Here is a 17,789-nt window from a genome sequence, read left to right on the forward strand (position 1 = left end):
TGCCCATTTGTAGTTTGATGAGCGGGAAAGCAAACTAAAAGGGTGAGCCTGGAAAGAATGACGTTACATAACTAAAGCATTAGGAGGATACAGAGTGTCATCCTTCTTCTATTATCCCCTTCTGATCTTATTAAAGTTTCAGTTGTCATTGTTGGCAAACTTTGATGATATTTATATGCTCGGGAATACGAAGTGTTACAAAATAATTCTACTTGCTAAGGATAATAAGCCTACTTTTATCAAGAGAAAATGAGCTTTAAGAAGTAATGGCTTACTTAAAGGATTCGTGTCTATGAAGCCAAAAATACCGAGGGCTAACTGGACAGTCCAAAATAAGGAAATATTTTGCGCTATTTACGAGGTTATCGCCCATTTTTATATGATAGTAGTTATTTTGTTGGGGCCATCTGGTGATCAAATTCTCAACTCGTACTCATAATTACATTGAGAATTGGCTTCATTGAAAGGGCATACTGTTAACTGTGAAGGATCCCAGATCCCATTTATTTAAAGGGACTGCAAAGAAGGCATCGGCGGGTGGGTAAAAATTATTTGAAATACGTCACAGACATCACGTGATGCCAAGAGCCCAAGATACAAAGACTCCTCATGGAGTGGAACTGGACATCTAGTCCTTGTTTTTTGCGAGATTGCAGCGCCAATTCCATGCAGTGGTGGTTTTCGAAGTAAAACGAACTAAGCTTCTTTGAACCACCCACGCCTCTCCTTGGTCACGTGCCTCTGACGAATTTCAAATAATTTTTACCCACCCGCCTATGCCTTCTTTACAGTCCCTTTAATATTGGAAGTTTTTGCTTGTAGCCAGCTGGTGAACAACTCATGTTGCACTCTTCCATTTATTGAACAAACGGGGCGTTATTGTAGAGCCCCATTGTTAAGCCGATTTTCAGCGGCAAGGCATGAATTCCCAACTCTCTTTTAAATACCAAACACTACTCTTAATCCCAAGAATGGAACAATGTTCTACTACAGTTCAATGTGGCCTATGTTAACTTAAGCCAAACATGGAAATAAAGTATTTAATTACCTTTGACTGCGAATGGAACTACTTTGCTCAATCCCGTTCCAATTCCGTTGGAAGCTTGACAAAGATAGGAACCGGCGTCCGACTGTTGCGCGTTCTGAAGTGCCAATGAACCATTCTCAAAAACTTGAACCCTTGAACTGCTACTGATGGCTTTGAACTCAGACTCTCCTGAAAATAATTGAAGTAAAATATGTGTAATTAAGACTCGACGATTTAGTTTAGTTTGTGTTACTAATTTAGTGGTTCAATTTGGAAAAACGCAAGAGCAATTCAATGTGAACAATTCACGGTACTTAGTACGTAATTGAAAATAGATGTTAACAAAACCAGGAGTAGCAAAACAACAATAAGTGTGAAATTCTCTCCATTGTATAAGCTGTTTTCGTGTAAAATGATTTTTGATACACCAACTGGTTATTTGCAGACAACAAGGTGGCCCAAGGGCTGGAGAGAATTCTTAGAATCTAATGGGATACTAAATCATGATTGTGCTTTCCACATCCCTCCCTTATACCTGCCATACGACAGCTACCATTGATTTGTCGTCGAGTGCTGTCCCAACAATTTATCAACACGAGAAAGAACAATTTCATCTCACCCTTACCTCTTTCCAACCGAGGAAAAAAGAACCAATACCACCCCCAACACCACATCCATCCCTTGCACAACTAATACCCACATCGTAGATGTCCATCATACGATAAGGCTAAAAACTAGATTTATTAGAAATAGCGATCCCTAGAGGGTGAAGAAAGCCAAAAGGAACCAAGGACTACTAAATTATGGTGGCTAGAATTACCATTTCTTCCGTTTTCAGGCAAAATCCTTAAAATCTCCTTCTATTCGATCTTATACAAAACAATAAAACAATTTTAAGAAAAATTGGTATCCGAAACTATCCTTTTGGAACAGTTATGGGTAATTTCACATCTATATTCATTCCTCTCATTAGAGATACCTTGCACCCAGATTATTTTCCGAGAGAGAGGATCGAGTAGACTGAAAAGTACTCACCAATAGACTTGGACCATCTTATTCTGGGAAGTGGAAACCCTTCAGCTTGGCAGTCCAAGAGCAAAGTCAATCCTTGCACTACGAACGTCGCTTCCGGCTCCAACTTCCAACGAGGAGGAACTGAAATTAAAAGACCATTATCATTTTCATCATTAAAGTCACCATTAATATAATTGAACTTCTTTACAATTGTAATAGACATGCCATATCTATAAATGAGTGGATTATGAATGATCACTTCGGGGTATTCGGTGTACACGTAGTATTTTTCACTGTGACGTGTAATTTTTAAGAGTAATACCCTTGACAATGCTAAATTGATTATAAAGGATGGAATAGATCTGAAGAGCATTTAAATAGAGAGCTGATATTTATCGCGTGGATTATTTTTCATTGGCTGTACAGCACAATATTACTCAATATCAGTTTTCATCTGATCTGTTCTACACTGTGCGTAGTTCCTAGTTTTTGTACACAATAGTGAGTATAAGATTAGTTTCACCTCAACTAGGGTGTACAATCATGGTTAATTAATAATGTACAGCAAAAATGTTTGATACTTGAGCTAGATAACTTTTAATTCCTCCACCGCGCACCTATCATTAACAGTGACGATATTTCAGGTGGCCTTGAAACATACAAATCCGCAAAACCTAACAAGTTACGTCCCCGCAAGCGCTCCTATAGAGTGCTGTCAGAAGCGCCGGTGTGACGTCACCCATGCTGTTTTCCCATAAAGAAAAAACGGTAACTGTCATGGCCGCCCATTGCTAAAGGCAGACTCGTGACGTTTAACCTTGGATCTGACGTCACAACTGACAGCACTCTATCTTTGAAACGTGCATGTGAAATTTCAAGAACCCTTCATAGTCCCGAAAATATACGGATAGAGATTTTTAGGGGATCACGAAAATTGGGTGAAAGACTTTTGGTTGACGACAATCGGGAGCGCGACAAATTCCATAATTGAAAATCCGATGTCCGAAAATTGAGACAATATATAATTTTGTGGCAATGAAACCGACAGAGCGTAAATTTGGTGAGTAGAAAATTTGCGTTATAAAATAGCTAGTTTATTGATGAAGCACAAAATTTGGATGGTTAAAATTTCATGTTCTGTAGGGTGAAGTCAGGTTAGGTTTGGTTCATTTCGGTCAAATCAGGTTAGGTTTGGTTCATTTCGGTCAAATCAGGTTAGGTTTGGTTCATTTCGGTCAAATCAGGTTAGGTTTGGTTCATTTCGGTCAAATCAGGTTAGGTTTGGTTCATTTCGGTCAAATCAGGTTAGGTTTGGTTCATTTCGGTCAAATCAGGTTAGGTTTGGTTCATTTCGGTCAAATCAGGTTTGGTTTGGTTCATTTCGGTCAAATCAGGTTAGGTTTGGTTCATTTCGGTCAAATCAGGTTAGGTTTGGTTCATTTCGGTCAAATCAGGTTAGGTTTGGTTCATTTCGGTCAAATCAGGTTAGGTTTGGTTCATTTCGGTCAAGTTAGGTTTACCTTTCACCAAACGTTTTGGTTTTTCAACAAATTTTTACTTTTTAAACAAAAATTCTATTCGCCACTCAATTTTCAGCCCTCCAAATCGTCTCGCTCCACATTTTCTTACACCCAGTCGTCGTCACTCAAATATCTTTCACCCAGTTGTCGTAGACCCATTTTTATGAGCATAGCTTTTAACAGTAATCACTTTAAAGATGGAGTTACAAATTAATATAGCCCCTTGCCATGCTCATGAAACGAGTATTGATAAAGGTTTGATATCCCTTAAAGTGTTTAAAAGATCTTTGCTATAGGGTAATGTAGGAGTCCCCTTATCTTATGAAAATGAATACTGCCATCCCATTCATGGTTTAAACATAAAGTCATACCGTGAATTACCATTGTGGCGTGATGACTGGCAGTCCCGACCGAATTGGAGGCGACGCAAGTGTAATTGCCACGATGGTCAGGCCGTAACGACTCGAAGACCAAAGTGGAACTGAACTCGGTGACGGCGATGGAATGCACGCCGTCCGACCCCGTCTTCCGATCCGACACAGGAGCGCCGTCTTTCATCCAGATCATTTTGATCGGGGGATCGCCTTTGGTCACCGAACACAAAACCGAGTAACGTTGTCCTTGTTGAAGGGACTTCGGGAATGTAAACGGCTCGATGTGAGGACGGACTGAAAAACCAGGAAAAAATTTCGCGTCTTACTCGGGTACCAACAATTTTTGTTTCGAGTCAACTGGTGAGCGATTTCTGGATATTGAAACAATGTTTGGCCTTCTAACGACACAATGTTAAGCATGGACGAATCTAAAATTTTAATCTCTTAAATCCCTATCATTACTTTTTTTAATCCAAAGATAGGAACTATCATCTTATAGTCCAGTTTAACAATAGTAAAATAATCTATTCTATATCTATACAGGGTGTTTCTGAAAAGTCCATCACAAATTAAGGGGCGTGTTTATGGGACCAAACTGAGCGGAAAGTACCAAAGAACATGGGGTGTACAACATTTTGTTACGGAGATATGGCCTTCCAAACATTCGCCCCTAAAACAAGGAAATATCCAAAAATGAGGAGTAACACTTAAGACCGACTAACCAGCTTGTTTAAAATTACTAGACAATTTCAATAGCCTTTAATCGAACAATTGATTTCTACCTTTACTAATCAGAAGCGTATAAATGAGTAGAAGTATGCCTACGGTGGTAATGTAAAATTAATCCCAAGTGACATGATGTTTCAAGATCTTCCCAGCACCAAGTAAAATGGTTCTGATTGAAGGGACTTTTATTAGCACAGCGTAAACAACGTTATTTTCAGGAATTAGTCCAAATGTCCACGGGCGGCATTACAAAAACGAGGCAGTCTTTCGAATGATACTTGGACATGTTGGAAGATCCCTGGCTTGTTCCTGTTATCTCAAACCGTAAAAAGCTACGCAAATCTTCATCATCACGGACAACACTCTTGTACGTTAGGTATGACCTTGAGAAAACCTAAAAGGACATCTCGAATGTATTTGAAAAACCCATCTCCAATTAAGGGGCGTGTTGTTTGTTTCCAACAGAGTAAACTCGCCCAGAGAACAATTACAATGCAGAGCCACGTTTCGGCGTTAATGGCCCACAAAGGTGGTCCCAAACAAAAGAACAAACTTTAATTTGTTTCGTTCAGTAAGTGTTTCATGTGTCATAGATAAAACGCCATGATTAATGCACGAAGAAAATGAATTTATTGACAAGTTTTAACATTTAATTGCAACTAGTAACAAAAATTGTTCAAAGTGTTCACCACCCGCGTTAAGGCACACATTAGCACGTCTTACAAATGATTCCCTTACACGTTGAAAAATGCCTGGAGTTTCGCGAATTGTTTGACAGCCGTGAATTATTCGTCGACGTAGCTCTTCAACATCGGGCACTTCAGTCTGATAAACTAAGTCTTTCAGGTGGCCCCAAAGAAAGAAATCACAAGGGTTCAGATCGGGTGATCGAGCAGGCCACTCCACAGGTCCACCTCGACCTAACCACCGCAAAGGGAAGGTCGCGTTAAGATAATTTCGGACCGCGATGCTGAAATGTGGTGGTGCACCATCGTGCATGAACCACATTCTGTTTACCAAACCTAAGGGTACGTCTTCGAGTAGTTCCGGTAAATCGTCCCGTAAGAACTGCAAGTAAGCCACACCGTTTAACCTGGGCTCTAGGAAACGTGGCCCAATTAAATTGTCACCCACAATACCACACCACACGTTTAAACTGAATTGTACTTGGTGACTTCTAACGCAAGTTGCGTGGGGGTTTAGCTGGGACCATTGATGTTTATTATGTAAGTTAATAATACCATCCCGTGAAAAGTTAGCTTCGTCAGTAACCAACAAATCCCGTGGGAAATCGATATCGTTTACTTTAGCCAGAAACCACTGACAAAACGCCGTGCGTCGTGGGTAGTCCGCTGGATTCAAACCTTGAACTTTTTGAACATGGAAAGGATGAAACCGGTGGCTTCTGAGGATTTTCCACACGAGCGTGTGGTTTACGCCTAATCGGCGACCAACTTGGCGGGTACTTGATTCAGGCTCGTCCTCGAAAATGGTGAGAACTTCGTCTTCTACGGCCTCTGGGATGGCTCTCGCTCTAGGTTGAGGTCCAGCCGGTTGGATTCGTCCATCTTGCCTCAAACGTCTGTCCACAGCCTCGAACGTCAGTCGATTTGGTAGTCGCCTCTGCGGAAATCTTTCCTGATACAAGCGTACAGCTGCAGCGGCATTCCGCTCGGCTAGTCCATACATTAGGTGCATATCCGCATATTCGGCATTTGTGAAGAAAGGCATTGTAACAGACTTCGTTGAATTATGAGTTTAATAAAACAAACACATGTACGTGAAACCTCTTTTATTCCTTTCTTAAAAAACATAGTGCTCTGTTTTAGTGCTCTGTTTTTTAAGAATAGGCGAAGTTCTCACTATTTTCGAGGACGATCCAAAAACAAGCAGCCGCCAATTGGTTTGCTGATTAAGAAAAAACCACACGCAACTTGCGTTAGAATTCACAAAGTACAATTCAGCTTAAACGTGTGGTGTAGTATTGTGGGTGACAATTTAATTGGGCCATATTTCCTAGAGCCCAGGTTAAACGGTGTGGCTTACTTGTAGTTCTTACGGGACGATTTACCAGAACTACTCGAAGACGTACCCTTAGGTTTAATAAACAGAATGTGGTTCATGCACGATGGTGCACCACCACATTTCAGCATCGCGGTCCGAAAACTTGTCAATAACATTTTCTTTGTGCATTAATCATGGCGTTTTATCTATGACACATGAAATACTTACTGAACGAAACAAATTAAAGTTTGTTCTTTTGTTTGGGACCACCTTTGTGGGCCATTAACGCCGAAACGTGGCTCTGCATTGTAATTGTTCTCTGGGCGAGTTTACTCTGTTGGAAACAAACAACACGCCCCTTAATTGGAGATGGGTTTTTCAAATACATTCGAGATGTCCTTTTAGGTTTTCTCAAGGTCATACCTAACGTACAAGAGTGTTGTCCGTGATGATGAAGATTTGCGTAGCTTTTTACGGTTTGAGATAACAGGAACAAGCCAGGGATCTTCCAACATGTCCAAGTATCATTCGAAAGACTGCCTCGTTTTTGTAATGCCGCCCGTGGACATTTGGACTAATTCCTGAAAATAACGTTGTTTACGCTGTGCTAATAAAAGTCCCTTCAATCAGAACCATTTTACTTGGTGCTGGGAAGATCTTGAAACATCATGTCACTTGGGATTAATTTTACATTACCACCGTAGGCATACTTCTACTCATTTATACGCTTCTGATTAGTAAAGGTAGAAATCAATTGTTCGATTAAAGGCTATTGAAATTGTCTAGTAATTTTAAACAAGCTGGTTAGTCGGTCTTAAGTGTTACTCCTCATTTTTGGATATTTCCTTGTTTTAGGGGCGAATGTTTGGAAGGCCATATCTCCGTAACAAAATGTTGTACACCCCATGTTCTTTGGTACTTTCCGCTCAGTTTGGTCCCATAAACACGCCCCTTAATTTGTGATGGACTTTTCAGAAACACCCTGTATAAATCAAAGTCCTGACTGACTGATTGACTGACTGACTGACAGACTGACTGATAATCAACGGCCAGGCCAAACCGCTTGCCCTAGAAGGCTGAAAATTTTCAGGAACGTTACTCATAAGTAGTAAGCGCGTACTAAGAAAGATTTTCCCAATCCGCAGCCATCTTAAAAAATGGCGACCAGAAATGTAAAAAGTCTTCTCTATGCAACAAAGTCCGCGCGTTTCAACCGATTTCACAGATATTTAGTAGACTGGTTTCCTTTAACCTATAGACGGGCTGAATGGTCTTTTGGGTTCCATTTGATGCCATCTTTTTAAATGGCGGCCAAAAACTTAAAAACCTTCTTTATGGAATAATGTCCGCGTGAAAAGTAATAAAAAATGCATCCCGACGGGCTGACGGGCAACGCCAAGTGCCTTTGCTCCCAGGGTGCTACAGAAATATTAGTCGAATCAGTAAAATCTACCCATTCTTTATATCATTTTGATGGAAGTTCTTATTACAAGCGAGCGACGCCGCGGGTAACAGCTAGTGATTTATAAAACTTAAAATAAATTTCAAATCACTGGAGTAAATCGCGGAAATATTTTTAAATATTATCATCCACCAACTCTAATTATTCTGTCTTAGAACAATAGCATGCCATTATGTTTCCCCTGAATTCATAGCAGGAGTATGAAATATGTTCAGACAACCATATTTCAACAGCATGAAGCGGATATTTTTATTAGTTGAACGCCTACATTCAGGAAAAATTTCAGTTTAATCATAGCTATAGCGGCGTCAGATCGCACTGCAAACTGCCCTGAAGCGAGAATCTTTACACCCAATTACAGAAAATAAAATAATTTATATGTTTTGTTAGTAATTTCTTTTCATTATTATTATTATTAATATCAGAAGTTGATGACTTCTTATCCTGGGGAAGTATTGGACACTAAGGCATTATATAGTATCCATCCCTGCAAGTCAAAATTGCCTATGGCAATCGTAAAAGTGGGTCGAAAGTTTCCTCCCCACTTGGAAAACTATCTAATCTACTGAAAAAATCCCACGCCGAGAGGCTGTGGCACTCAAATTGTGGGGCGTGTTCAAAACTTCTTCAGCGCCAATCGTTGAAAAGCCGTCTGGCTAGAACTCTCTGAAAATCCATTAAAATCCGTGGGCCTAGGACCCCAAGCAAGTTTGACCGGAATTTCTAGCAGTCTATTAAAACAGCTGTTCTTGTCACTGTTTCTGATTCGTTGCCTCAAACCATAGGACACACCTTAAAGTTCCGTTTCTTGCCCGCTGCTGGCGCGCAAATCAGCCTGCCAGCTCAAAATGAGGGAGATGACGTAGGTGGCGCGGTGATCGGACCTAATAAGAAGTTGGCTAACAGAGATGGTTCCGGATATGGTTAGAGTCCAATACTTCCCAGGATAAGAAGTCATAAACTTCTGATAATATAAATCTAAACTAATCTAAAATGATTGCCCGGCCGTTTAATGCTCAACTGCAATACATTTGAGCAGGATTTATTCTACCTAAGCAGTTGGTTGAGTCCGATAAAACTTTGGAATGGGATCTTATTTTAGTTACCTGTAACGGTGATGTGTAAACTATTTTGGGCGACTTGTCCATCGGTGTTTCGGGCGATGCAAGCGTATCTTCCTTCGTCATGAACTTGTTCCACAGTCTGAACAATCAGCGTTCCATTTGGAAATGGTCTTTGTCTGTGATTGTAAGGCAAACGTAGCCCTTCTAAGAAAAGAAAAACAAACAATTCTCGTTAAAGAGAAACAAAAAAAGATAAGGTAAGGTAAGATTAGAGAAGGACGCCAATTGGTCAATAAAAAAGAAGCGGATGAAAATACATTCAAGACTTGGAGGACTGGTGTACGTCTTAAACAGTATTTTGAGAATTTACTACCCTAGTGCCTAATTACTTTCTGTTATTTCTTTTTCCCTTTGCTTATCTATTTAATTGAAGTACTGAGCAGCGTGGGAAATAAGGCGGTGGCACAGGGCAAATGACCAGTTTAAAAATTGCCCTGACCAGTTTAAAAATTAAATCGATGGGGGGTCAGTGGTCCACAGGACCACTAAGAAAATTCAAGGGTTTCCAGAGTCCAGACATTAGCTAATATATTTTAATTATCCACTTCTTAAATTTAGCAGACGATGCACCCTGGTCAGTGGTCATGGACCAGTTTATTTATTCCAGGCCAGAGGGGTCGCTGGCCCAATGGACCAGTTTATTTATTCCAGGCCAGAGGGGTCGCTGGCCCAATGGACCAGTTTATTTATTCCAGGCCAGAGGGGTCGCTGGCCCAATGGCCAGTTTAAAAAAATCCTTATTTCCCACCCTGGTACTGAGTAACTGATAAGCAACGCTCAGCCTAAACCACGAGCGAAATTTTGTAAGGACGATACTTTTTAGTAGTAGATACTAACAGAAGTGAGATGAGACTAGAAGTGAAGGGCTCTAGCATTGATAGTAGATCCTGGCACTAGTGAACAAATTTGAGGATTTTATGCCACCGCTTCCATCGCGCCTACACTAGAGAAAAAAATTGGTCCAGTTCCAAAAACATTTCCTACCCCCTTCCCCTCAACCTAAAGCCGCGAAACACGGACGCGGCTCCTTGAATCTAGTTCGGCCGTCTACCACCGCGAGCCTCTCACGTTTTGGAGAGGCAAAATTCAGAAACCGCTACCAGAGGGCCAACCGTTCGTGTGTTATTAAGAATATTCACTTTCGCCGAGTGAAGAATTTGGTTAGCTCAGTACTTCTGGTCTCATCTCACTTCTGATACTAAAAAGGATTTATGCACTCCATGGCCATCTTAAAAATAAGGGCAGAAATTCGAAGAAACCTTATTCATAATAACGTCAGTATGTTGCAACTTATTTTATTAATTGTTCTCTAAATCCCAGGGACGGTTTTATGGCGTTTGGAATTGAACAAGCTGCCATCTTTCAAATAGCAGCCAGATAAAATATGATCAATTTTCTTGTGCGACTTTGTTGCTAGAACTTAGAATTAATTTGGATTGTACCTTTTTCCCAAGATACGCTGTCGATCGGAAAACCTCCAACCGGACACTGTATCTTCATGTTAGTTCCAGCCGGAACGGTCATATTCCTCATAGGTCTGACAAAGGGAGGCCCAAAGACATTGAGTTTCTCCACGTGTTCAACCGTTCCGACGTCATTAGCCGCTTTACAGGAGTAGAATCCGCCATCTTCGGGTTTGGTGCTTGTAATATTGACGTAACTGACGACCGTAGCGTCGCTTTTAACATAGTCCCCCATTCGGAAGCGAGAGCTGTCCGGAATTGGATAGCCGTCCAACATCCACGTCACTTGGGGCAAGGGGTTCCCGTACGCCGAACACTTTAGCGACAAAGAAATGCCCGGGTGAATCTTCTCAGATTCGAACGTCGAAATCAGCTTCGGAGCGTCAACTGTTCAAGAATGAAAATTAATGCAAAAAACAATAAATCATCTTTGAATAATAGAAATAGGTGCTTTACGAATTGTTTCATAGAAATAAATTTGATATTCTTTATAAGACTTTTTCGCTTTTTCAGATATAGTACACCGTATTATCAAAAGTGGATGAGGGGAAAAGTATGAAAATGGCCAAAAGTCGCGAGTCATCAATGTTTCGCCGTAGTTGATCGTTTTATTGGCGTAGCTATACTGGGCCTGTTCACTCCCTTAAAATAGGTCTTGTGTTAATTCGCGGTTACGAGGTTACCGTCGTCTGCTATTGTGTATGATAGAACTTCCTCGATTTGTGTTTGCAGTCAGGACAGAGTAGCTGCTAATGTTCTGAAAGGTATTTGAAGGTATGATATGGATTTAAGTAAGGTTATCGAAGCAATAGAAGAGCACGTAAAACTAGATACGTTTAAAACAAATCTCGGTAATTTAGCTATAGCGCGGGGAGCTTGCGTCGTGATTCGCGTCATCGAGTGGGCTATGGTTAAACCAAGGAGCATAAATGTCTGAACTACTTTCAGTCGCGAGTTTGCAAGTCCATCAGTCACTAGTAGACTAAATAGTTATTGGCGAAACTTTGATGTCCGCGTTTTCAACACAGGCTCTATGGCCATTGTCATACTTTCCCTCTCATCCACATTTGATATTATTTATAAGACTTTTTCGGTGTTTCAGATATAGTACACCATATTATATATTACTCATATATTAAGTGGATTTTGGAATTAAACTAGCCTATGTTTAGAACATCTATTGAACTATGGGGCGGAAATTTAGGAACTTCCCACAATTAAGGAAACTATTTAATTTGTTAGTGGAGCTGCGGGGAGTGGAGAGCTGAGCAAGGAAGGCCGGTTCACCAGGTTCTTTTTGTAATGAGTAAAGTTGTCTCATACGCGGAAGGATTCTCACATAATTTTGCCACAAAATAACACTAAAGCAGGATTTTGTAGTCGTTTTTTCAAAATGGTGCGGAAATATCAGATATATTCAAAGAAAAGGAATTTTATAGTAATTATAGCCTGGACTAAGTTTTGAATAATAAAAATTGACGAAAGTGTCTTAATGACGTCACAAAAATTGATAAATGTCTTACCTTCTAGAGATAATTGGGCAACACCTTGGGCAGACTCGTCTTTATTGGTGACGTAGCATTGGTAGATTCCCGTGTCTTCCCTCTGGACGGATAAGATTTGGATGGAAAGGCGATTGAGGAATCGAACCCGGGAATGGCCACGTAAAGGCTGCTGGTCCTTGTACCACTCGACCGCCAATATGGGGTATCCCGAGTGCGTGCAATTAAACGTCGCCGAACTACCCACATCCACTGTTTGTTCTTTGGGCTCAACACGCACGGAGAGCGGTGCTGAAATTCAAAATTATCAAAAATAAACGCTAATTCCAGTAAAAATATGCATTCCATAAGTTTTACAATTATTTAATAGTTAAGCAACTGTTCGTTTAAAGTAAATGGTAATGGAATCAAAAAATTTGTGCCAAGAATCGACTCTAAGAATATTTTTAATGAACTTAACCTAACCTCATTTCAATTTCTTAAAATCTCCTGGTTCTGTCCCTGCCTCAAACGATCTTCAAGAGTCTAAACTTATCACACTTTGCCAAATTAGTTTTTAACCATAAATAATATAATTATTATTTGGGGCAAGTAAATGTCCTTATGATCAGCAACGCCGGCTATTAACTGTATTCAAGTATGGTATTTCACCTGTAACTAATAAGTCTGTGTATCCAGTATCAGATCCGAGGGTGTTGTTGACGAAGCAGACGTACTTTCCGCTGTCCTGAACGGAGGGTTGCGTTAGAATGAGGCTTCCGTCGACCTGCTGCCACTTGTCGCCCAAGTTGATTGGTTTGTGGCGAGAACCCTCTTTGCGGTACCACGTGTACGTGGGAATGGGATGAGCTTGAGCGGCACACGGTAACGACAAGGGCTCATTTTCACGCACTTCCAACTGCCGTTTCATGTCCGTTATTCGAGGCATCACGTTGCTAACCGGCTCTAACAAATCGATGAATCAATTCATCATTTTCGACGGTAAAGGATATTAGCAGAAGCAAACTTTAATGTGTTTCATCCCGGTAAGTATAAGAGTCTAAGGTTTTCTATTCCCTTTACCATTCTGGATCCAAAAAAAGACCCCAAAAATCCCCAATATTTCCACTCGCATTTTAAATTTAAGAACCATACGCTTAGACGCCATTAAACGGAGCCTCCGAAATGAACTAGGCCCATGCGTGTGGCGAAGCGAGAATATTTTTTTAACCAATTTAGTTCGCCGTGTTTTCCCGCTTGGGGGCGCTTATATTACCGTAAAATGAACACAAGTTCAACCCCGTGACCCTGTCGACTGCTTAAGTATTTGGGCCAAGGTCGCGGATTCTAAGTATACGTTTTTATAACTCTTACTGAATTATTTTAATTGAAATAATTTATTTTGTGGTCATCAATACAATCTAACCGAAAGATTCAATAAAAAGTGAAGAGACCCAAAAACATTTACGTTAATTTTAGGTTGAAACTTTTCTCTATCATTAAAATTTTATGACTGACCCCTAAAACATCAACGATAATTTAAGGAAGACCCCTGTCACAACGGTAATATAAGCGCCATCTCGTACACATATATGGTGAAAATATTTTCCTTAACAAACTGGGGATTTCCCCACATAAAATTTGACATGCATGGGCCTTGTTCATTTCGGAGGCTCCGCATTAAATAACATTGGTTGTGGGTTCGCCCCCTCCCAACCAATCCCTTAAACAAAATCAGAAAAATGAATTCAGTTTTGGAATATTTAACCTCATCAACTACATAGATGTGTTCTTTTGACCTTGGAACTATTAGTTCATAGTGTCATTGTGACCAACATGAGATTAGCGTGTCCACTACAATATTCTTTAAACCGAGATAGCAAGTCTCGCTCAGACATCATCAAATCAAAGAGGAGGGTAATAGGGAGATAGAAACGCGCTCTATAAAATCCGCCGAAAAATGGAAAAAATAGGGGGGTAGTAACAAAAATTTCTGGTACGATAAGATTTAGGACGCACTTCTTTCGCGCAAGGGGGGACCTAACCGCCTCTGTCTCTGTCATCCCCTATGTAACTGAAATTTCTCTCTAGTATTGGTAGCCCGAAAGAGGAGAACCTGTAACGTCAACTGTGCGCGAATAAGTTGCGCGTTAAGAGCCGCGGCGTGCCGTACATTTTCCCCTCTTCTCACTACCAGAAGTTTATGACTTCTTATCCTGGGAAGTATTGGACTCTAACCATATCCGGAACCATCTCTGTTAGCCAACTTCTTATTAGGTCCGATCACCGCGCCACCTACGGCAATTCCCTCATTTTGAATTGGCAGGCTTATTTAAGCGCCAGCAGCGGGCAAGAAACGAAACTTTAAGGTGTGTCCTGTGGTTTGAGGTAACGAATCAGAAACGGTGACAAGAACAGCTGTTTATAGAGTTTGCTAGAAATTCCGGTCAAACTAGTGTGGGGTCCTAAGCCCACGGATTGTAATGGATTTCCATAGAGTTCTAGCCAGACGGCTTTTCAACGATTGGCGCTGAAGAAGTTTTGAACACGCCCCACAGTTTGAGTGCCACAGCCTCTCGGCGTGGAATTTTTTCAGTAGATTAGATAGTTTTCCTAGTGGGGAGGAAACTTTCGACCCTCTTTCACGATTGCCATAGGCAATTTTGACTTGCAGGGATGGATACTATATAATGCCTTAGTGTCCAATACTTCCCAGTCATCAACTTCTGTCACTACGCATGGATCACGGCTGCCTATGCTGATTCTCTCTCCCTATTTATCTCCTCTTTGATCAAATCAGTTAATAGGAAATTCTTTAGCGGTTAAAATTACCCATTTGGTTTATTTTAATATTTATTGAAACTGACCTTTGGGGTTGACAGTAACGGTATCAGTAAATATCGCGATTATTATTGTGTAACTCTCGGGTCTATCGGGGTGTTCAATTGTTATGCTTCAAGGTAAACAGTGGCTTGTCTAACATCATCCTCTATCATATATCTCTTCACCACCATTTCTTTGTTAAAACACCTATTCTTGGATAGTTCCTCATTTACTGACCAAGCCGCAAAAAAGTTTCGATAGTTACCTATTGCTCACCACTCAATTGTTTACTCAGAACACAAAAATGCCGTTACGTAGGTGGTGCGGTGGTCGGAACTAATCAAACTTCCCAACAGTAATTAATCTTTATAATATGTTCTTTTTGAGTCAAATATTAGACATCAACGTTTACCTTTATGCCCGAGGGGGTAGACACTTGAGAACTCAGGTGTACAATATGTCTTGAACTTATTGTACTGTCAAAGCTGAACTGTGAGTTCCGAAGGCTTTGAACTCAATGCACTGTCAAAGCTGAACTGTGAGTTCCGAAGGCTTTGAGTACTCAATGCACTGTCAAAGCTGAACTGTGAGTTCCGAAGGCTTTGAGTACTCAATGCACTGTCAAAGCTGAACTCTTTCGAACTCAGGTGTACACAGAGATCCAAAGTGTCTACCCCCTCGTTTATGCCATCAATTTGAAACCAAAGATATGCCAAAATCAAGGGCAGTTGAAAAGCTAGTTTTACATAACGACACCGCACCTAATGTTTAGCTAATTCCCACTGACACGTAAATCAGTCCTTAGCTCAAAATGCTAATGAACAAGCTCTGAATCAGCGATGGAGGGTTTCCAATAATGTTACTTTATTATGCTTCACAGTCATAAACCTCTGGCTGAAGCTAATTGAGTGTGCCGATGACGTATCTTACATATCAGACCACTCAATCCATATTATGTTATAATTACCATTGACAATGATACGTCCGAAGGTTTCGCTTGTGACGATTTCATTGGTTAGTCTATTTCTCGTTTGGCACTGAAATCGCTTTTCACTGTCATTGATATCAACTCGTCTGACATGAATCTCACCACTAGGAAAGACGCTATAACGATCACCTGAAAGACAAAATTAAAGTACTTTAATTCCAAATAAAAGTTCTCTAGTGTTTACTCTCGTCTGAGCTAGATCATTTTTGTAGCAAACACAGAAACGATTCTTTTGTTACGGTAAACTTATTGGAAATGGGAAAAGCATTAGTTTCAAATAAAAGCCATGAATTTCGCCAGCAATATAGTGAAATATTACGGAGGAAACATTTCTATGGCAGGTAACGAGAAATACCAAGAGGTGCCAGGAGATTTCCAGTTTATTTGGGAAGAAATCAAAAGGAGATATTTCTTAAAGAAAGTTTATTCCTTCAAACACGAAAGAAACGAGGCTTCCCGTGTTTGAAACAGCAATAAAATGGCATTTACTAAGACTCTTGAAGAGATTGTTGAGAAATTGAAAAAGAAAAATTACTATTGGTGGGGAAATATTTTCAGATTTTCCTTCGAGTTATAGCAAGTTTGCCACAAAATCCCGAAGTGAGGGCTTTAATTGTACCAAAAGTGGATGAGAGGAAAAGTATGAAAATGGCCAAAAGTGGCGAGTCATCAGAGTTTCGCCGTAGTTGACCGTTTTATTGGCGTAGCTATACTGGGCCTGTTCACTCCCTTCAAATAGGTCTTGTGTTAATTCGCGGTTACGCGGTTACCGTCGTCTGCTATTGTGTTATCTCGGTAATTTAGCTACAGCGCGAGCAGCTTGCGTCGTGATGCGCGTGATCGAGTGGGCTATGGTTAAACCAAGGAGCATAAATGTCTGAACTACTTTCAGTCGCGAGTTTGCAAGTCCATCAGTCACTAGTAAACTAAATAGTTATTGGCGAAACTTTGATGTCCGCGTTTTTTAACACAGGCTCTATGGCCATTGTCATACTTTCCCTCTCATCCACATTTGATTGTACCAATAGCTGGTAGCCGGTCTTAACTTTCTAGACCTAAGCCGAGATAATTCAATATATATTTTCAAATGGTATACGATAAGCAACAGTCTCAACCATCTGCTCTATGAAACCGAGAAGGATTCAAAATATAAGAGTCGGCATAAGTTTATTACCCCTAAGTTTTCACTACGAAGAATGCAATAAAATTCATTCTTACACAGCGACGTGAAAAACTCACACTTGGTTATACGAACTCGCTTACAAACCAGTAACTCATCGATGTAGTTCTGCGCTCCACAAAATTACCGAATGAAAAAAAGAACACCAACCACTAACTAAAACCCGGCGGAAATCACACAGCCGACGGTAGTAAAGTCTTCCTTATTAACATCTTATCTCTTTTTACTTCCGTTAGTTTCATTTTTCTTTCTTGGTGGTATGTTTCCGGTAAGCCTTGGTCAACCACAAACAAATGGCGGCTATCAATCGATCTCACGTGTGCGTGCGCTCTTGAAATTTATGACGTGGTCAGTGGGATAATTTCATTGGCTGAGACACCGGCGTAACGCCGAACACGACCGAAAAAATAGAACACAACTTCCGCCCGACCGAACGGAAATTCCGTCGGGCTCGGCGTAAAGAATTTTCGGTCGAACCCCTTTCTGCCTGGTTTCCGTCGTGTTTTCCGTCGAGTGGGAATCTAGCTTAATGAGGATCCGAGTTTAATTTCCACGAAAAAGCCGAATGTGACATTACCTTCACCCGTACCTGTTCAAGTTTAG

General features: G+C 40.7%; 1 protein-coding gene across 3 annotated transcripts in view; it reads right to left on the reverse strand.

Annotated features, from left to right (window-relative positions):
* LOC149712167 (cell adhesion molecule Dscam1-like) overlaps window positions 1–17,789 on the reverse strand; it is a 128,454-nt gene that overhangs the window by 28,971 nt on the left and 81,694 nt on the right. For all 3 annotated transcript variants that reach the window (XR_016370253.1, XR_016370254.1, XM_089844902.1), the window contains 8 exons: window positions 15,986–16,135; window positions 12,868–13,161; window positions 12,238–12,507; window positions 10,694–11,101; window positions 9,234–9,395; window positions 3,933–4,229; window positions 2,063–2,182; window positions 1,049–1,216 (listed from right to left, as the gene is read on the reverse strand). Coding sequence is in view for 1 of the 3 variants with exons in the window: in XM_089844902.1 (XP_089701028.1) it covers window positions 1,049–1,216; window positions 2,063–2,182; window positions 3,933–4,229; window positions 9,234–9,395; window positions 10,694–11,101; window positions 12,238–12,507; window positions 12,868–13,161; window positions 15,986–16,135 (1,869 nt within the window). In the remaining 2 variants the exon portion in view is untranslated. The remainder of the gene's footprint in view (window positions 1–1,048; window positions 1,217–2,062; window positions 2,183–3,932; window positions 4,230–9,233; window positions 9,396–10,693; window positions 11,102–12,237; window positions 12,508–12,867; window positions 13,162–15,985; window positions 16,136–17,789) is intronic.

The sequence above is a fragment of the Phalangium opilio genome, unplaced genomic scaffold, assembly GCF_054372755.1.
Source record: "Phalangium opilio isolate 3A_F unplaced genomic scaffold, DU_Popi_V2 ptg000009l_1, whole genome shotgun sequence".
Taxonomy (NCBI): domain Eukaryota; kingdom Metazoa; phylum Arthropoda; class Arachnida; order Opiliones; family Phalangiidae; genus Phalangium; species Phalangium opilio.